Consider the following 21,623-nt stretch of genomic DNA (forward strand, 5'->3'; position numbering starts at 1 on the left):
ATGTCTTTAGCTAAAGCTGGCCCGGTGGCGTGTGCAACGTTAGTGTCAGTGGTTTGAGGAGCAGATAGCCCCTGTGAAACTGCACTGAGTCCCAACTGAGTATGTTGAACTTCCGGCCTATAATAGGATGGGCACGTTACCAGTGTACTACTTGGAAATGTGTTTTAGTCCTACTGTATTTCATTCTTGCAAAATTTCAATATCACTCAATAGGGCTCCTGGATGGAGGTGGGAGTCAGTGGAGGGCAGTCACCCATGCAAGGCAGGAATGGTCCTACAATGCCACTTACGATTACAAGAGCCAGAATTGAAAGGGTAAAGGAGAGTTTCTTTCAAGGCTGGCATTGGGTTTCCTTCTCAGAAACACTACAAGCCGGTGAGCCTGTGGAATTATCTTGCACTTCTCTGTTTTCCCCTGTTTCATCATTAATGAATATATATTGGATTGTGAACCGTGAACAGGAAAGCATTTCTACCCCCAAAGCATATTATTTGCACGAGGGTGGTATTGTCTTGCTTATGTGTCATGGAACCTGTGACCTGTCACATGTGATTATCATGTCAGCTTATTAACATGTCAGGGAAGGCAACTCCTGGTTTCCACCTCAGAGGGGAAGCTTCTTAGGGTGGGGGCACATTCTGCTAGCCAGATGAGGCCCAGTTCTGCGAGCTTCCTGTGCCAAGGAAACCCTGGACAGTAATCAATACCAAACCTAACTATGAATAGGACCACCCAAGGGCACATGGCTGTAAACCAAACCTCCTTGCTCCTTCCTACCTTGTTCTGATCTCTTGGCAATTTTCCTTGCTAGTCCCAGCTTTGCTCCCACTTATTTGTGGAAGAATCCAGAAACAGGAGTTATTTTTTAAAAGGGTGGGGCCGAAAGAAGGGTTGGAAAGGCACTCTCAGATGCTGGAAGGGTCATGAGGAAGAGGGTTCTGGTTACTGACATCACCCAGAGCTTCAGATTTTTAATAAATACTGATTGATGGATGGAAGTCAAAGTGAAAGCCAAGAAAGATCTACACATGTTCAGAGATTTTGAGTTAGAAATGCTCTCCTCCCAACTCTTCCCAAAAGGAAATCACATGGGGAAAGGAAAGTAGTGATTAAGGAACTAAACAGGCCACAGCGTTCTCTGGGGCCTTCTAAGTTCCCAGGCCAGACCTGCTGCCTGCTTGCTGGGACGGGCATATGCTCCCAGCCACAGCTTCCCTTCTCCTGACATCTTTTTGCCAGATGGTGGTTCTTGAATTCTAGAGGTACTTGGCCCTCCTGGTTCCTGCAACCTGAGCCGAAAGAACTTTGATCCACCAATTTCCCCCTCCCTCCACCCCTCTAGCGAGCAAGGCCTGGCGCCCGGACTGCAAGGAAAGGCCAGGCGGCCACCTTGGGCATTCTGAGAAGGCGTCTCCTACCCACCTTTGTGTGCCCAGAGTAGAGCAGTGGCGCTGGTTCTGAGGGTCCCTGAGAACCTTTTCCAGCTAGGCACAAGCCCGTGCTTTTCACCGTTTATTGGGTGACCAGAGCTCTCCAGTTGGTCTTTTGAATCTCCCTGTAGGGTTATCCGCATAGCTTTCAATTACAATCCAGCAAATCCAGAATCTCAGCAAATTACAAATGTTGTGTAAACATAATCAGGGTGTGGATCCAGCCCACTAGTAATTGTTAATAGGAAAAAAAAAAAAAAAGGAAAAGAAAAAACCTAAAAAGGTCTAAAAAAGCAACACCAAAAAAGCAATTCTACCCGGCCTCTGCCTTGGGGATTTATTTGCTTTCCTGGGGACCCTCCCAGAGCTTTCCTCCAGCCCACCCTGCTGTCCGGACTCCCCGCGGTGATTTTGGCTGAGGCTGAGGGACTCTGGGACTTGGCCGCGGAGGCCAAGGGGTGCCTGCCTGCCGGGGTGCTGAAGGGCCCCTTGAGCCTTCGGAGCCTTCCATCCGCTCTCCCGCGCCTCCGCAGGGTTCCAGGAAAAAACGCTCGGGTCGGTGAAAGGGGATCCTGCCGCTTGCCTCCAGACCCTGTCCCAACACTGGCTTCTCCCTTTCCCTGGACACCTTGTTAAGTCTGACCCTGAATTCGTTTTCGGGCTTGGAAGACATTCTGCCCACCTCTCCCTCCCCAAGGTCCTCAAAGGCCACCCCAATTGCTGGAGGAGGACCCCCAGGCTGGGCCTTGAGAGCCTTGGTGGGAGAGCTGCGGGGCCACGGCTGAGCTCACCCCGAAGTCTATACCTCTTCACCCAGAAGAGGTATTTGAATTCTCAGCCCCAGCAGCTGAGGATTTGGGGGAAGAGTGCATAGAAAAATTTATATAACTTACACACAGATACATATTCGGTCGACAAATGTTAAGCAAATGTGTCTGATGTTTTTGTTGAAACAGCGTCGTAGTTGGTATTGGTAGGACTGGTTGACATTATTACACGAATGACAAGTGGATAATGTTAAGGGAGTGCCTGATCCCTCCCGAGAACACGGCGAGTGCAGCGCAGACCTCCGACTGTGCTTCCGCGGAGGGCCCAGCTCCGATCTCTCCTCCCGGTCGCTGCCTCCCGGCCACTAACCAGACTGCCTGGCGGCCCTGCAGGGACCAGGCCGCTGTCTCCCGAAGGCGGGCTTCCCGGACGGACGGAGACCCTGGGTCTCCAGCGGAAGCGCGGCGCGTCCTGGGGGTGTCCGAAGCCCCTGGTCTCTGCCCCAGACCTTTGTCACAAAGGGCAGTTCGGTCAGTGTCGGGACAAAAAGAAACGTTAAATTCGACTGTCAGCGAGGGTGGAGGAGCAGGGCGAGGCTCGGGCCGGGTGCGGGTCTGAGCGGGGTCCGCGAGCCTGCAGGAGGCTGACCCGGCTGCGGAAAGCCGCGCTGCCTCGCTCGGCCTGCACGGAAGGGAGGGCCCCTCGGCCCTTTCAGCCCAGCCCGTCCGGCGGGACCCCTGGGGAGGACCTCTCTGTGCGACTGAGTCGCGTCCCTTCGAGCGAGCGGGTGGCACCGCCACGTGTGCCGCCCAGCGGAGGCTCGCGCGCGGCGGTGCGGGCGATCCCCGCGGAAGGCGTCCGCCTCGGTGCGGGCCCACGCGGGCGCGCGTCCGCCGCCCAGCAGAACCCAGCAGCACCCCGCTAGCCCCGCCGCTCGGCTCGCACCGGCCCAGACGCGGACAGATGTTTACTGCCTCGAGCCCCGACCGCTGGGGAGACGGAGCGGCGGGCGCGGCGCACCGCGCGGCGCTGGCGGGGCTTTGGGCTCCCGGTCGGGGGTGCGAGCGAGCGGGGGCGGGGGGGGGGGGCGAGGGGATGGAAATAGGGGGGGGAGTGGGTGGACTAATGATGAAAAAGTCTCCTCCATCCCGGCTCCTTAATTAAATGCATGGAAAGAACCGCGCGAGCACATCTGGTTTCAATCTGCAACCCTTTGATGGCATCAAATGTTCTTTTCCCAGATCGGGGCTGGGAGTTCTGGGCTAACTATGGCCGTTTGGAGCCCAGAAACCATTTACACACACTCGGACCTTCTTTCTCTCCAGTCGAGCCTCTCGGCTATAGGAGGGAAAAGAAGGGGGGAGAAAAAAAGTCTAGTAATCAAGCCAGCGGGAAAGTATGTGTGTGTGTGTGTTTGAAGAACATAAAATGCCACAAATAAGCACTTAATATTTTACTTACTCGTCATATAGTAACTCATTTCTAATGAGACTATTAAAGCTGTTACCAAATTCCAACAGGTCATGAAAAAATCCCTCAGCACCTCTCTGTTCCTTGTCAAGTTAGGGCTCGGCAGACGGGCGGCAGGGCATCATCCCTAGACCTGGGAGCTCCTCTCTCCCTCCCTGTCCCTCCTCCTACGGCCCCTCCCCCGCCCGCCCAGGCACCCGGGTCGGACGCTGTGCTCAGGACCCTGGCCTGGCCACTCGCTCCAGGAATGCCCCCGACTCCTGCGCATCTGGGCAACGCGACCCTCCCGGCTCAGCGTTGTCGCCTGGGGAAGCGACCTTGGCCGCACGGAAGAGGTTACGAAATTGGCCAGGGTGGGAGGAGGAGGGAGCAATTATGCCCCACTCCTCGAGTTCTTTCCTCCAGCTAAATAAATAGGTAAATTTCCTACTGCCCTGGCCCCGGGATTCCGAGCGGCGCGAGAGACTCGAATCGATTCGGCACCTTCCAGATCTCCCCTAAGCCGCCTTTGGTTCGCGGAAGAAGCGTGGGAGAGCCTCCCGTTATTACCGCTGCTGTTACTTTATTACATTATTTAATAGGCTGTCTCTACGGAGCCAACGGAGCCTTAATTTGCTTGCTCTCGCCTTCGTTCTCTCTCAGACACTCCCCCACCCCCCAAAACTGTTAGAACTACAGGAAACGCTAAAGAAAAAAAGGGCAGAGAGAAGAAAATTTGATTGAGATAGTTGTGGATTTTTTCCAACAAGTTTCCCCGCAGCTGTTATCAAAACATGCAAATGAGTTTTTCCAACAGGATCTTAAACAAATCTGGAGGAGTTAATGCCCAAGCAAAATAATCAGCCCGTTTGAAGTGACTGTGGGTTTCAGTTTGTCTTGTCTCCCCGCGATACTATTGCAGGGAATGATAATTAGACCTTTACTTTAAAAATCCAAAGGGGCTCTCTCGCTTTCTCTTCCCTCCCTTTTCGCTCCCTCCTCCCTCTCTAGCTCCCTCCCTCTCTCTTTCTCTCTGGCTCTGATGTTGGCAAAGGGGGTTTTCTTAATCAGACTGTTTTTTGGTCCGAAGGAAAGGAGGAAGAAGGAGATTGTGATGGAGAAAGGGGGTCTGTAAAACGTCAGGCACCGCACAAAGGCTTTGCCACGTAATTACAGGCTCCTATTAAGTGGAGATCTGCCCTCCCAGGGGTCTCCAATTTTCTTGTATTCCCTACAAAGCCTCCTCTGCATGCCAGTTTGTGCCTTTTGAAGTGCCAGAGAGCTTCTTGATCCAACTGAGAAGGAAAAAGGAGCTCAGCGAGAAGAGGGGGAGAGCGAGCGAGAAGGGAAAGGGGGGAAACCCACCACCACCCTCCTTCGGACTCTTGAAGCCCTTTTTTTTTTTTCTTCTTACGAAAAGTAAAGTGAGAATCCTGCTCTCCAATACATCTGCAAGACATCACCCTCTCCTCCTGAAACTTTAGTCACTCCTGAGAATCCACAGGAGTGCAGAGAGGGGGAACACGTTTTCTTGAAGATGTTTTAAAGCTGGAACAAGCCTTCTTCTGTTGGTGCTTGAACTCTTGCCTGGGAATAACTTTTTTAACCTTGAAAAAAAAAAAACCACTTTGATTCTTCTCTCCCACCCCTTCCTCTCTCTTCTTCTGTTTGCCTAACTCCCCCGCCCTGCTGGCCTCCCCTTTCCTTTCTCCCCCTTATTATTATTTTTAGTGTGTGCGTGTGGACGCTTTTGGAGAGCTAGAAGGAATTTTTTTTTTTCTCCTGACTTGAACATAGGGTGACTTTTTAATTTTATTTTTTGGTGTGGATTATCTCCTTGGACCGCGCCGGACTTGGCCTCAGGAAAGCAACCAAGGCTGTCGAAGGCTGTTGGTGCAGAACGCTTGCTCTGCAGAAGGGGGTCCCCCGCCCTCTTTCCTTTTTTTTTTTTTTTTTTTGTCCTTAGCCTCCTTCTCTCTCTCTCTCTCTCTCTCTCTCTCTCCCCTGCTCTCGCTCTCGCTCTCTCCACTCCCCCCTCTCTCTTCCCCACTCGGCTCCTCTCCCCCCTCGCGCCCACAGCGTTTGGTGTTGATTCGAGCGGGAAGAGGGGGGTGGGTGGGATCGGAGGGGGAGACCATGACCTCCAGCTACGGGCACGTTCTGGAGCGGCAACCGGCGCTGGGCGGCCGCTTGGACAGCCCCGGCAACCTCGACACCCTGCAGGCGAAAAAGAACTTCTCCGTCAGTCACCTGCTAGACCTGGAGGAAGCCGGGGACATGGTGGCGGCGCAGGCGGACGAGAGCGTGGGCGAGGCCGGCCGAAGCCTACTGGAGTCGCCGGGACTCACCAGCGGCAGCGACACCCCACAGCAGGACAGTGAGTGAGGGACGCATGCCCGCGGGAGTGTGTGTCCGGGACCGGCGTCCGGGGTCCCGGCTGGGCGCCTGGAACCCTCCCAGACCAGGGAGAGAAAGTCGGGGGCGAGGAGAGGTGGTGTCAGTGGCCAGAGGAAGGGCCAGGCACAGACGGGGGAGGAAAGGATGATGAAAAGGGATCTGCCGAGGGTGCAGCCGGGGCGGGCGCTACAGGGAGGTCCCGAGGCCCTGAGGTCGAGCTTAGGGACTCGGTCCGCTGAGGACGCTCGCCGAAGCCGACTGGGCTGCCGCTCAGCCCCGGGCGAGCCCCGCGGCCAGGTCCTCCTGCATGCGGGGCAGCCGTACTGGCAGGAAAGGAGGGGTGGAAAGTCGGGGAGCCTGCCCTGTTTGTGAAGGCAGCGGATTAACGATGCCGAGTTGGGTTGGGAGGGCTTCTCCCAGGTCTCGAGTGTGTGTTCGGGGGCAGGCGGGGCGGAGAGGCGGAGGGCACCGCGCACAGCGCCGAGACCCTCGCGGCTCCTGCGGCACAGCGCGCTCGGGGCCCGGATGGCCGGGGCGTGCGGGAGGGGCCGCGCGGGAGCGCCCAGCCCCAACCCCGGATCCGCTCTCCGTCCTCTGCTGTCGCCGCGCTCCACCTGCACATGGGTTTGAGACCCCCAGCAGAATCAAAGGTCCGTGCCCCGGGAAAACTCGGGCAAAGCAAAGGGGGCGTCCTTTGGGGTGAAACCCGGGCTCCTGCCCCGCTCCGTCCCGCGCAGGAGAGATGCGCAGGGAAAGCGAGGGCTCCAGTGCCGAGCCTGGTGTCACTTTCCACGAGCTCTCCCTGTTGGCCCTAAGTCCTCCCAGAAAAGTCCACGCAGTCTCCCTTTCCCATCCTTCCGGACTGATACCGTGCCCCCGCGGAAATCTCGACTGGCGTTGTTAACCGCGCCTTAAAAGGTGGCGGCAAGTGTATCCATACGTTCTGGAGTCTGTTACAGACCTGTCACCCGAATCAGCCCAGGTGACATGGGCCTTGGTATTTCCTCCTTGAGACTGCAGGAGTCTGCACTTGGCTGGAAGTTTTTTAAATGAGGCAAATTCTTTTCCATTTCATTATTTGTAGACTGTTATTTTGTCTTCAAATTTGGAACCTGTGAAAACAGGAGATCCCCTAGGCATGCCTTCATTCCAATAATAATAATAATAATAAATTGCCAATATCAGACTCTCAGGAAATAGTAAGGGAAGGAAACGGGACCCAGAAACAGCTGGAAGCAAGGCCCTAGCAAAGCCGTGGGAGCCCAGCAGCAAGCCTCAATGAAAGGAGAGGCAAGGAGACCCCCTCTCTCCCCAGGCCGCCTGCCCCTTGCCCACTTCCCCAGGTCCAGGCCTACAATCCCCTCAGGTTTTGTTTTGTTTCCTTTTGTTTTTAAAGCCAAAATCGAACTGGAGTCAATCCCCCTGTAGGTATTCCCAGAGGCAGAGGGCGATGGGGAATTTGGACAGGGTCATCTGGCCTGGCCTGGCCTGTCACTAGAGAAAGGCGGCTGAGGAATGAAGACCTGGTGTTCCCAAGTCCCCGCGTAATGGCTGAGCACAGACGCAGAAGCTTCCTTGTTGGAGATTTTGGTGCTGAGAGGGGGTGGGGGAGAGGAGGGTGGTTCGTGCAGCACGCGCTGTCCACAGCGTGAGTTAATTGTTTGCCTAGACACTTTGAACTCCGGGAAAATGCACCGCGAAATAATGTGATTGTTTTTAAACGCTTTTACTAGGGAAAATTTAAATGTGCAAAGCAGGGGGAGAATACTGTTCCGAATCTCCAAGTGCCTATCGCCCAGCTTCACTGATTTCTGCACTTTCTGCCGGTCTGGTTTCGCCATGGCTATTTATTAATCACGACACTTACCACTGTTGGGAGAACTGGAGGCCGGACCCACAACCGAAAACAGGGTCGTGAGGAAACGTAAAAGACCAGGGTGGGGCGGGAGGGACCAGCCATTGTTGCTTTACCCCTAAAACAAGCGGGGGGTGCGAAAAGCAGGCTCACGGGGGCCACAGCAAGCCCGGCGGGCGCCGGGCCTGATGCGCGCGGGATGCCGACCGTTCCTGCCTTGGCTCCGAGGAGACGCCTCGGAGAAGGGAGCTCGGGTTCACGGTGGCCTTCTAGTGCGGACCGAAGGAGATGGGCTTGGAGGCCGGCTGGCGGGCACCCTGGAAGCTGAGGCGGAGGTGGCCGGCGGTGGCGGGGAGGCAGCCCAGGGTTGACTCCCGTGAAACCCAGGCCTGGCGTGGCTAAGGTCGCGCCGTGCACGTGGCGTCCGCCGGTATGCGCGAGGACACGAAAAGGGCCGAGGGCGAAGTTGGGGACCATGTGTTCGAAGGGAAGGGGATGAAACCTCCGGGTACCTGCCTGATGCAGCCTTAAGTGCTTGCATCTCCGAGTTTCAAGGAGTAAGGAGGCCTGCCTAGTGGGGAGTGGGCCGGGGAAGGAAATTGAGGTTAGGATACCAGCCAGGAAAAGGATAGTTAAGGAAGGATGGTCGACAGACCCTTCAGAAGGAGGTAGCAGAAATGCAGACCCAGGTGGTGGGGACAAAGTGACTGACCGACACTTGGGAAACACGATAGGCCTTGCTTTCAGGCCTTGCTTTCGTGTGATGGCGGGGGCCTCTTCTAACAAAGGGTTGTTGCTTTAAAGAAACGATGTTTTCTCCACCTCCTCACTCATCTCTGAGATGAGGATAGGAAGGTCTGGTAAGTGGGGCACAGGGTGTCCAGGAGGAGCCTTGTCCTTAGCCCTTGCCCCCCCCCATCAGGTGTTGCGGAGGGGTCTGTTGTGAACTACTTGAGTGAGGACGGGCGGGCCCTGCTAGGCTTCCAATCTGCAGTGGACAGTAAGGCTCAGTCTGTGAGTCAGAGAGGAGAGTTGTTTTCAGTCTTCGGGACTAACTTGGGGCTCTGAACCGGAAGGGGACAGAGAGCCACATTGAGAGTCAGGTGCCCCTGTGGCCTGCTGGAGTCTATGGGGGGGGACCATAATCTCCTTTGGAAAACATGGGAAACACATAAAAGACATGGTTTACTCTTCCAACTCTATGGAAACGTTCTTCTTAAATTTTCTTTTCAGCCGAAATTAATGAGACATATTCCATCTACACTCATGCTGCAGAGTTTCCAGTTACCACCTGGCGTGATCTTAGCATGATCCGGATGGGAGCTTCTGTCTGCTCTCCCTCACTGCTTACCACAATTCTCTTTCCCCCTTGGTTCATGCTCATTCCACTTTCCTCTCTGTAGAACGATCCCTTTTCCCTTTTACTGATTTTCCCAGCCCAGTAAATGTCTCAGACTTCTGGGTTCAGATGCCTTAAGTGTTTAAAAGAAATGGTTCTTTAACTGTTAGGAATCCTGTGGCTAATGGGGGAGTATGGGGTGTGAAGGGGGGTAGAACAGGGGAAGCCTGGGAGAGGAAAGAGGAACAGGTCATAAAAATAGGCAGACCTACTCCTAAGAGGACGGTGCATCCGCTGTCATTTCTTAATCTGAACTTCTGCAAACTCTTAAAAAAAAAAAAAGCTCCTGCTTTCCACGTTCCCAACCTCTAAATTAGTGAAACCAGATTGTCCTAATAAGACCTTTTGTTGGAAACACATGTAGTCATAAAAAGGTAGACGGAAAGTCAATTAGACACGCGTGCACACACGCACACACTCCCAAACCAGTGCTAAGTGTGCACCAGGGCACAGCTGGGCCCAGGGCCTCTGGTGGGATGCGAATGCAGAACGGCGGCGCGGGAAATCGATTTGTCACAAAGGGAGAGGTGTAAACGCGGCGCGAAGGAATCCACGGCCCACAGTCCTCCCACCACACTCTGGGGGCCCAGCTCCGCGAGCTCTCCCCCACCCCGCCCCCCAGAGGTAAGCCCAGGGAGCTGGAACATCTCTAGGGGGCTCCCTAGTGGGAATACACGACAGAGTATCAGTTTCCCTGGATTTTCAGCATTTCTAACACCCAGGGCACCCTTAATTTCTGCGGCACCACCCGGGGCCCTGGAATCGGTGCTGGCACTCTGAATTTGGGCTTCAGTTATCTTGATTCAAAGGGGAGCCCACGATCTATATCATTTTAAGGGTAGCCTGGAAGTTTTTTCTCTTTACAGGAGGCAATGAAATCCAGAATGGAGGTAGGTCACTGAGTCCCCCACGGTCACCTGTCAAGTTCAGAGAAGAAGAGGTAAATCTTGTTTATATCACAGGCAGGAGCAGGGCACTGGATGGCCTCCTCTTAATATTTTGGGAAAACATGGACTGTCTGGCGACTCCCACCTGCACTGGGTAGAAGGGCTGCTTGGAGTGGGATCTGGGCTGTATAGTCAGAGGCCCCAGGCAGCCAATACTCGCTAGGGCTGCAGATCGCCCAACTCTAGAACAGTGAGCCCCTGCCTCCCCTGTTCATTTCTCCCAGGGAGCCCTTTCCAAGACTCCGGAGCGCCTCTGCCGCTCCTCAGATGTCACGCAGCCCTGCATTTTGGCAGAGTGGCTTTAAAGATCCCCCACATGCTTAGGTCAGAACATAGGGGCATCAGGTGGGCAGGCGTGGATCACAGGGAGCCCCGCAGAGCCTTCCTCCTCCCAGGGGCATCATTTTAGATTTCACTGCAGGAGCGAATAAATCATCTCCAACCCAACAAGATGTCACACACACCCCTCCCCTGCGGAAAAAATCACAGTATCTTCAGAACCAAAGATACCTTCCTATCCGACTGGCTCCGATCCACTCTGATCCGAGGGCGCTCCCCCCCACCAGAGATCCTTTCCCACTTTTAAACGGTATCTGTAGATTTTCAGCCAGAGGTCCATTTGATTAAGATGTGTTTCTTTTACAATCCCGCTTCTGTAATACCCTACTTACCTGCTCCCTCCTTCAGCAGGGCCCACCGCCCCCAAAGCAAGCCACTAGCTCCAGGAGAACTCAGCTCCTTCACAGGAGGGGGGCCCAGGGGACTTGGGGACTGGGGTGTTGCAAATCTGTGCGTGTCCACGTGTGCACGGCCATCCCTGCATGTCTCCTGCTCCTGGTGGTGCCAGCTTTCAAGGGTTCTGAGAAAATCTGTTTATTTTTTATTCTTTGAGAGATGGAGTTAGAAGAAGCCATAGGAAGTACTTTTTTTTTTTTTTTTTTTTAAATCAGGGAGCATTCTTTATTGAGGAGATGAGGCTTGCTTTTTGCTTCTTCTTCTTCTTCTTCTTCTTCTTCTTCTTTGCAGAGGGTGAAAGAGTTTCTTGGGGAAGAACTCTACCCCGAAGAAAGAGTAAAACTTGGGTGTTCAGCTTCCTCTATTCAAACCAATTCGTAAGGTCATTCAAGAGGATTCTTGCAGTATTCCTCTGAGCAAGAGATTAGACATTTACAGGAAATACTCGGGTAAGGGGCTAACTTCCTATGTCCACTGGGTGTGCAAACATTTACAGGACTACCTGTGAGTCCATGCCATTGTAATCTGATTAGTCTCAGCTTCCAATTCTGTTTTAATTTGATGCAGGGCCCAGTACCACCAGCCCCAGGCTTGGTGTCTTTTAACTCCCTTTTCAAGGATACAAAGAGGATGTCTATGTCAACAGCATTAATATTTATCCACGAGAATTTGGATTCTTGTACATTTAAATCGCTTGATGAGCAGACTAACAATACTCAATTAAAAATTAACTGAAATAGAAAAACAATTTCGACAAACTGCCACAATCTCCTTTTCTCTGAATGCCCTTTCTTATTAAATCGATAAATACGGAGATACATTGCCCAGACATCTGAGGAGAGACAGTCAGTGTTGTTTGGGGGTTAGCAGGTTTGTTTTCCACCTGTAGAAGTTTTTGAGTAAGATGTCTCTACTGTGGTCCGAATATGAGAAGATTCTTGGTGTGGTCATTTGTCTAACTTAGTGAGGCAGGCTTACAGAAGTAGTTGTACAGAAAACTGTGAACTATTGGTTTTAGGTTTCCACTTAAAATCACTACATTGCACTTGTCCTGGAACCACTTTTCTTGAAAAAATATTGGGAAGAGGAGTACAGGGGTGATAGTCACTTCAGGGCAAGGTGGGGGAACAGGCACAAACAGTGGTTGGTGGAGGAAATTTTGTAAAAGAAAATAAAGAAAACTTGTCAGAACAAATCCATCGCACACAAGAGTGACTTCTCAGGAGAGTCCAAGAACAATCAGAATCTTACGGATTCTGCTGCTCCTGTAAGGCTCCCAGATATAGGGACGAAGTCAGGCCCAGGATTCGTCCTCGCGTAAGGGATGGCCCAGCCCTTCTGCCGCGCCTCGGAACGAGAGCGCTCGAATCCCGGAGAACGGATTTTCCCGAGGCTGATTTTTGCCGCTGTCGATTTCCCCAGACTAGACTTCAAATGAGGAATGGATTTGAAAAATGCGTACTAATGTGGATCCCCAAGATTCGAGTTATTAGAAAGAGCAAGGGCCGGCCCGCTGGTTCCTATCTTGCGTGCGTGGAGCTGTCTGCGCGCGGCTGGACGTGTCCCTCGCGGGCGCGCGAGGAGCGACTGTGCCGGAACGTCCGGGCCGGGGCGGACCGCGCTCGGCCCGACGGAAGGTTCAGGCGGACCCTCGCCGTTGCGGGGTGGAGACAGGAGGGAGGACGGAGAGTTAATCCCGAACTGCAGTGTGGAGCAGACGTTGGATTGGACGGCAGCGCAGACGCTGGTGTCCCGCATCCCGCATCCCGCGTCCCGCATCCCGCATCCCGCATCCCGCATCCCGCATCCCGCATCCCGGCTGGGACACAGGTGCCGGCTCCCTCCCCGCTGCGGCTCTCGTCTCCCCGTGTCTTCCCGCGTCCGAGGAGCGTGTGGAGCGCGGCGCCCGCAGGGTGAGCGCGCGGCGAGCCGGGCCCCAGCGCCCCCGCTCTGCCTCCTCCTGCCGAGAGGGGGCGCCTCCTCCCCCGGGTCGGGGCCGCCCCGACCGCGCCCGCAGAGAGCCCGGGGCCCCGCGCCCTGCAGGGCCCCTACGCGAGCAGCCAACGACGGGGCGCGCGGGAGCCGCGAGGACCCTGCGGGGCCGCGTACGCGCCTGCGCCGCGCGCGTCTGGGCAGGAGCCCGGCGACCCCTGGTCGGGCCCGGCCTGCGGTGCCGCGACTGCGGGTGAGCCCCACCGCGAGGGGCGCTGCCAGGGCTCCCCGGTGGGACTGGCGACGCCGGGTCCGCGGGTGCCAGCGACGGCGCGTGGGAAGGGCAGGGCCCATCTCCGCGCAGGTGGGCGAGCCTCGTGTGCAGGGGACCCGGGGCTTGAAGAAGGGGCAGCGGACTGCGGAGCCGGCGCCGGAGTGTGAGGGCCCTGCGGGGACACCGCCTCTTCCCGGGGGGGGGGGGGGGGGCAGACACTGGCCGTCCTAGAATTGGGCCCTGCGGTTGGAGGAACCCTCTTTCCCTCGAAGGAAGGGCAGTACTTACCCCAGGTCTTGTGTGTGTGTCCCCAGATCGAACTCGTGGCTTCTACCCATCCTCCCTTTTGGGGCAAGAGTTTCAGGTGACTCACAGGACATAGGAGGAAAATTCTTAACCCCCTTCGGTAAATCTTGGGATTTTCTACTTCTCTCCTACCACACCCTGAATCTGGAGATCACCAAGTCAAGGCAACCGTGGGAGCAACCAAGGGGCAGAAGGAACACTGTCTTCTTCGCAGAGATGGTGGGTCATGCGGACCTTCCGGATAATCTGAGCTGGGGTGTTTCCGAGCAACAGAAGGGCCAGGCCAGGGCTGCAAGGGAAATTGCATTCCCACAGACGTTCATTCACCCCACTCACTTAATTTCTCATCATCAGTCATGTCATTATATTTTAGAGGACCTCACAGTGCTGGAAGGTGGTGTAGTTATAAATAAGCATAAAAACAGATGGGCGCTCTCCCAGTACTCTAAATGTATATGGGGAGGCCAGAGCTTCTTAAAGAAGATTCAGATACACAACTTAAGGGCCAAGGAGCCCAACTCAATCAAAATTTGAGTCAGGATATGCTAAGTTGAATCAGCTTGACTATGGGGCAAAGTGAAAGTCCTAGCCAGCACTTCGGTTGTATCTAGACAACCCCATTTGCTCAAGTTTCCACTGTATTTATGCACACAGATTCATGCTAGTGTGCAACAGGCTTGGAAGATATGGCCCAGGCTTGGTGGGTGGTGGGGAATCGGGTCCAGCTTCCTGCCTTTGTCAACCATCCTTCTTTGCACTCCTTGTGGCCTGGCTGGTTGTCCCAGAGGTGTCTGCTGCCAGGAAAACTGGTGCCTAGAGACCATGGAAGCCTCCTAAATGGTGTTTTCTAAAATCCTCAGAAAAGGAGAGAGCTGTTGAGCTCAATGAAACCAAGTATTTTCAAGTATTTTTCCTCTCTGATAATTCATTTTATAATAGCCCACTAAGAGACTTCTTGGAAGCAGAGGTTTGGGGAGCTGGTTACTGCTTCTTTCTAAGGTAACTCAGGAATACATGTAAGTTGAAAATTTCAATGGAAATAGGTATTGAGTCTAACCCTTTATACCCGAGTACTGACATGCAGCCATTCATCCAGAGCGGGAGGTGACTCTCAGGGATTATGCACACTGTGACTCTCACTCCATTTTCTACCAGGCCTACTTCCCTAAATCCTGGTCTGGATCACAGCAGTCCTCTACCACTGGGATGGCTGCTAAACTGTTGCCCTGGCTCAGTGAATGAGTCAGTGGGAGAATCACCTCCCCGTGTCTAGGGGATCCCCTTTCAAATCCAGCATAAGCACTGGGCCCCCTCTGCTCCCCTTCTGACTTTATACCATTTGCCTAGAAGCTCTCCTGCAGGCTCACCTTTTCTTTCTTTCCTTTTTTTTTTTTTTTTTAAGATTTTATGTATTTATTTGACAGACAGAGATCACAAGCAGGCAGAGAGGCAGGCAGAGAGAGAGAGGGGGAAGCAGGCTCCCCACTGAGCAGAGAGCCCGATGTGGGGCTCAATCCCAGGACCCTGGGATCATGACCTGAGCTGAAGGCAGAGACTTTAACCCACCGAACCACCCAGGCGCCCCACAGGCTCACCTTCTCAACAATACTCACCACCTGCATACTGAAGACCCCCAGGTTACGGCCACGCGCCCCGCCTTGGGACTGCAGGTCCATGTGCCGCACCGATTCAACATTTCCATGTGAACTTGGCAGAAGTGCTTCAGACTCCAAAACAACAAAGCGTGGCACCAAAGATCTCCCTTTGCCCAATCGGATCCTCTTACAGCTTTGCCTGTTTTTCTCTACCACAACATGGGGATACAAACCTCAGAAATTTCAGACTCATCCTGACTCCTTCCTTTCCGCCTCTGTCCAGTCCATGTCCAAATCTCAACAAGTTTACCTTCTAAGATCACCTGACTCCATCTCCTCTTAAAAATCTATAATATCTTCCCTGCATGGCTCTACCAGCCTCCTAACTAACGGGGTCTCCCTGAGTCCTTGCTTGCCCTCCCATCTGTAGGTGGCGCACAGGGTGGATATAATAGATCCTCAAGGAAAATTTGCTGAAGGAGAAAAGGGCATGTGAGTACATTCTTTTACAAACATATTTTTAAAAAATCATGGCCCTCTCCTTTAGAACTCACAATTGCTTTATATTTTTAAAATTTTTAAATTTAAATTTAATTATCATATACTATATTATTAGTTTCAGAGGTGGAATTTAATGAATCATCAGTTGCATACAACACCCCAGTGCTCATTTCATCAAGTGCCCTCCTTAATGCCCTTCAGCCAGTTACCCCCTCCTCCTCTCCACTCACCTTCTCTTGGGCAACCCTCAGTTGTTCCCTATAGTTAAAAGTCTCTCATGGTTTACCTCCCTCTCTGTTTTCATTTTATTTTATTATACCTCAGGACCAAATTTTTCCTGTTTGATTTTTTTTTTCTTAATTACCTTTCATAGTCTATATTTCCATCATGTCCCAGCAACCTGCCCATTCACACAGAGACCAGAACTGTTCCCTTACTTTTCCCTAGTATGCAAGTTAGGCTAGAACATTTGCCCATGTCCTCTAGTCCCCTTTCTGCTGCTCTGACTTCTCTTAGGAGATGTCCTTGCTCCGTACGTCGTCTTCTTGGCAAACCCAGCCATGCCACCTTTCAAGGTTCTGCTCCTTGTGACACGTTTCTTGACTGCTTCATTTTAGACCAAGCAAACCCCTTCCCTCAATGCTTTACTGTAGAAATAATCAGTGCTTTTTACAAGTATTGCTTAATTATTTTCTAAGTATGATATGGTTGTTAATATACCTAGAGGATTTTCTTAAGATGAGAGACTTTGAGGGGACAGGTAGGGGAAAGGCATAGTCCCACTATATATAGGAAAGCTGCAGTAAGCAAATTAAGTAGGTCGTTGTCTTCTTCTTTTTTAAAGAGTGTGGTTCTGCTGTTTTTGCAATTTCTAGCCGTGAGTAGTTTTTCTTAATATAAGCATAATGCTGAAGTGCAATACATGCTCATTTTAGAAAATGTATTATTTTACATTAAAAAAGTTTAAATTAGAAAGTAAAATCACCCATATTTCACCACCCCGAAATAGACACAGTTTGTAGTTTGGTATTAAAATATTTCCTTTTTATTTTTTATACAGTTTTTATATTAACATTTTCCATTACTGATTTTTCTTAAATTAACAGAGGAATTTTCATCCCATATTCAAAGATTGAGTTTCACCACAAATTAAGAAAATACACAAACATATAACCCATTTGCTCTCATCAGAAAATTACACACACACACACACAAACAACAAACAACAGCTCCGCAAGGATTGTGGGAGCTGTGATGTCACTCCCATTTCCCAGAGTTCCGGCTTCCGGTGGGCCGGCTCCCAGCAGTAAAGACCTTCAGAGTAAACAGCTTCTTTTTCTTTTCTGCTTGTTCTAGCTGGGAACCTTCCCTAGACATGAGCACATGTCTCCTTTTGAAATTGGAAAAGCCTGCATAATACTTAAAGGACATTCCAGGACCACAGTTGGAGAGCTACTGCTCAAAAAATTAGTTTTTACATGGTTTAGTAAGGAACTGCTCCATAAAACCGTTGAGGAGAAAGATGTCTTAAGGGAGTGTACATTTTCTGTTTTCGTAGATCTCTGGATCTTGACTTTTCATTTTATAAGATTTTTTTTTCTTTTTTAATGTCATAAAACTTACACAATGCTTTTGTTAAAAAGGAGAAGGAAAATGACATTTATTTATAACTTGTAGAGTGATGATCAGGTAGACTAGTGACACTAAACAGTAGAGTATTTTGGTAGGAGAAGCACTTCTAAAAATACAATGCATTTATTAGTATATGAAAGTCTACATTGCCACAGCCCTTATTTAAAGTGATAATTGCAGAGAAAATATAAATTGTTATTATGAAGTGTATTCAAAAATCATTCCCAGGCAAGTTGATGTTAAAATATTTGCCTGATGAATGCAAATATTTTCTTTAGGGAAAGTATTATTTAGTGATATAAAATTATGTAGAACAAAATCTTTAAATTATGAATTAGATATATCTTAGAAATTAATCTTTCTCTCACGGGGAAGGGTGAGCAGAGAATCGTGATTTTCAAGGATTAAAAAACCACATTTGTGCAATAAAAGTTTCTGCAGTTCCCTGCACTGCCTGTTTCTGAGGGAAGAAAGAACGCGAACCACCCAGAGAGCTCTTTGCCAGTAACCAGATGTGCTCTTCAGCAGCTCTGCTCAAGTTTGAGGAAAGACCACGGGATGAATCCTCAACACATTTAAGAAATAAAATGTAATTTAGTTCATTAATCATGAAACTGAAATCTGCAGTTTTGCTACACATATTTCAAAGGCTGAATCCCTCCTGACAAGAGAAACGGAACATAATATCACCGCACACTTGACTGTTAAGAGTCTGTTCTTAGTTTTCCTCAGGGAAGAGGAGATTTTTCTGGGTGTGATCATTTTTACTCAGAATATGTGGAGCACTATTTAAATTTATGCCTTTCTTATCCCCTTTCATCCCGACATTCTCCTTCCTCAGGGTGGTAAGAATATCTTTTTTCTGCTCTGTTTTGGATTTTTTTGGTTTGGAGAATCAGAGCTACCTTGAATAGCCAGGAAATTCCAGCTGTATCTGGGTAGGCCTTAAAGTCAATCATTTTAACTGACTGACTATATGTACTCAGACTGCTAGAGGATTTAATTCTTTTCCCTGATTACTTGTATAAATAATGCCCTACTTTGTCTTAAAGAATTAATAACATTAATAATATAAGTAATGAAGTGACATAAAATAAGAAACTGCTTCACAAACTCCAAGAACATTTACCAACACTATTGTGTTTTATAAAACCAGTTCGAAGAAACAGGTGGGGGTAGTGCAATTATTTTCATTTTACAGAGAAGAAAACTGGCTTGGAGAGTTTTGGGGACCTACCGTTAAGTGACTCAAGTATTTCCTTCCTGATCCTGTTTTATTTATTTTTTTCATTTTATCCTATCATCGTTGCCGTCAACCAAATTCTTGTGGATGCGATATAGTCTAGTGAAGCAATGCTGAATTAGGAGTAGAGAGACCAGTACACCACTTCACAACATACTACCATGCTGCACAATCTCTTTTATTTCCTTTGGCTCCTAGTCTTTGTTATAAAGTGGGCAGGGAACTGCTAAACCTGTCTTCCTCGAGGGAACACAGCAGGCCAAAAGGGTACTGCGTTTGCAAAAATACTTGAGGAATAAAGGGCCAATTTATTATTACACCACAGGAATCAAATGGAGATTTTTCTCAATTATGTTATCAAGCAAAAATTGAAAGGTAAGAATGTGTTTCAATAAATATATCCCCAGCCATCAAAAAGCAAGAATCTTTCATTTAGATTTAAGGCATCAGGGATTTTGAAGCATTTTACTTTGTATTTACAGAATTCTGTGTTAAGTTATGATTCTACAATTTACTTACTGGTTGACTTTAGATAACTCTCTGGGTCTTGATTTCCTTACCTGAAAACCTGGCACGTTAATAGCTATTACACGGGTTTGTTGCTTGGAATAATGAGGTAATGTGGACAAGACGTGGAACACCCTACTTCTGTCCCACTGAAGGCGTGCAAGGACATGTCTGCTCTTGTCCTGCTCCCACCTCAAGAATCTCTGAGATATGTCTCTGACAAATGTCACTTACTCCAGGCTCAGATGTATATTCGGTGTGGTTTCCCAGTCAATGTTGGAGGCCATGTTAATGTCATTAAAACTAGGAATACTCCCATACTCCAAAAGCCATGCTTTTAAGCCTGTCACTTACCAAGTGACTAAGTAGACAGATGTTTTTGATCTACAGTCAGGAACTGATGCCTTATGATCTCTAGTGACGCACATCTAAGTCACACCATGAGTGCCTGGCAGAGCTGGGAGTCTGGCTCAGAGGATCCCTCCCGTGCCCCTCCTTCAGGCCACCCTTCTCCTCGTTAGCGTGAACCGGTCATCCGAATCTTCTTGAACTCTGAGATGGCACCAGCCTTTCATGCTTCCACTGGCTTCATCCATCAGTGCAGACTGTGCAGGACCGAAGAAGACAGATGCCTTCCTCCAAACCTGACCCTGAATTTAATGGAGAGTATAGGACACTGGCTTCGGACCTCAGGGGTCGAGACCTCTTACCCCAGCCCTCCCGCAGCTGCTGTGTCTCCCAGAGACCAGCTGTGCCGGGTTTTCTCTGTGGTGTCGTGTCTGACAGCACCGTTCACCGCTCCCCTCAGACTTCTGTGGGGTCTAGTTAGACACGAATAATACTCGCCATGTTCTCTGTGATTGTGCATACAGTTGCCATTCTTGTGCCAACCTGGCTTTCCTAACCAGCAGAGGAAGATAAACATTCTGTTCCCCAGTTGGATATGTGACCTGCTCTCCCGTGTGTTGCTTTGAAATCTGGTCAACCTAGAAGATATACACACCACATTTCTGTATCATAAAGCATCCGAGACTCTCTGTTTTGCTGCCAGGCAATTGATGATTGAATCTCCTTGGCATCCTTTGGTAACAGGTGCGCCTCAGCTGTGGTACATGCGGAGAAAAAGGGTCACTGTGGGTGAGGCGACTGGACGAGCCCGTCACGTGGCTCTGCGTGGGGCCGGAGAGGCAGTTGCCGAGAGCTTTCTGCAAAGAGAGGCAGAGCTCTGAGCTTGCGTGGTGGTGGGCTGGAGACGAGGAACCGGCCTGTCGCAGCACCAGGTCTGACACACGGAGGAGGACGCGTGTGCTTGCTGAAACACTGGCTCTGCTTACGGGGTTACAGTCTCTGACTGGGGTGTGAGGAGCTGGATCGCCGTTCTCCTTTAGAGAGCAGGCACCTGTCCCTGTGCAGGAAAACCTTCCTTTGGTCCTTGTTGACTTTGTTTCCTCCTTCTCTGTGTCTCCTGTACGGTTCATGTCGAATGATCTAGAGGCAACAGACAAAGAGAAGTAACAGGTCATGGGATTCTTTCTCTACCAAGCTTATGGTCGAATCCTGTAGATCTTCAAGTGTGATGCCTGGTTTGTCTTCATCAGAATGAACTGAAATGTCTTGAAATGCAGATTCTGGGACCCCATCCATACCCAGCAAATCAGAATCTCCCCAAAACGTGCATTTTTACCCCAAATGATTTTCATATGCTGTCAAGTCTGTAGATATAGACGTAGACCACATTTTTTCATAGCAATTGGCATCGAATGATGTATTTTTGCCTGCTGTCCACTGGCCCGCTGTGTGGCCCGCTGTCATGCAACTCTCCCCTTACAAGCGTTGGTTTTCTCTCTTCAGCAGGTGGTGTATAAAGTTTTGAAGAGAAGGGCACACCGAAGGAGTCTTTAATACTTCAGTGCATGGTGGTGCTTTCCTATTGTAAATGACTTAAGCAGTCACTGACTGCGCAATGCATGGCGCGTTCACTCGCTGCAGGCACTGTTCTAAGTGCTTCACCTGAGGGGGGAGAAAAAGGAAAAGGCATTTAAGGCGATTACTGAAAGTTGTAAAAATCCTAACTGACTAATTTTAGGTGATTGTTATCTTAGCTCTTATTCTGGAAGAGAAAACGTGTACCAAAGAGAGGGCAGTCTATCACACAGATACTATTGTTTGCAATTTAACTTCAGTTTTAAGTATGTTTTCAGATGAAAAGTATGCCACATTTAGAAGTTACGATTCAGTATTTTGTGTATCTCTCTCTCTCTCTGTTTTTTTTTTTGTTTTTTTTTTTAAAGATTTTATTTATTTACTTGACAGACAGAGATCACCAGCAGGCAGAGAGAGAGAGGAGAAAGCAGGCTCCCCGCCGAGCAGAGAGCCCGATGTGGGGCTCGATCCCAGGACCCTGGGATCATGACCTGAGCTGAAGGCAGAGGCTTTAACCCACTGAGCCACCCAGGCGCCCCTCTCTCTCTGTTTTTTAACAAAGTCTTTCCTTCCTGTCTGATGGTTGATAAAGCACAGTTTTTCTATTTGTGCAATTTTGCTTACCTTTTTTTTTTTTTAAGATTTTATTTATTTGACAGAGAGAGACACAGCGAGAGAGGGAACACAAGCAAGGGGAGTGGGAGAGAGAGAACAGGCTTCCTGCCCAAG

General features: G+C 50.4%; 1 protein-coding gene across 2 annotated transcripts in view; it reads left to right on the forward strand.

Moving 5' to 3' along the window:
- The first annotated feature begins 5,645 nt into the window (after positions 1-5,645).
- The window catches only part of PRRX1 (paired related homeobox 1), a 72,985-nt gene continuing 57,007 nt past the window's right edge, over positions 5,646-21,623 (forward strand). For both annotated transcript variants that reach the window (XM_044266950.1, XM_044266951.1), the window contains exon 1: positions 5,646-6,025. In XM_044266950.1, the coding sequence (XP_044122885.1) occupies positions 5,785-6,025 (241 nt within the window). In that variant the 5' untranslated portion in view covers positions 5,646-5,784. The remainder of the gene's footprint in view (positions 6,026-21,623) is intronic.

This window comes from Neovison vison, chromosome 10, assembly GCF_020171115.1.
Source record: "Neovison vison isolate M4711 chromosome 10, ASM_NN_V1, whole genome shotgun sequence".
In the NCBI taxonomy this organism is placed as follows: Eukaryota; Metazoa; Chordata; class Mammalia; order Carnivora; family Mustelidae; genus Neogale; species Neogale vison.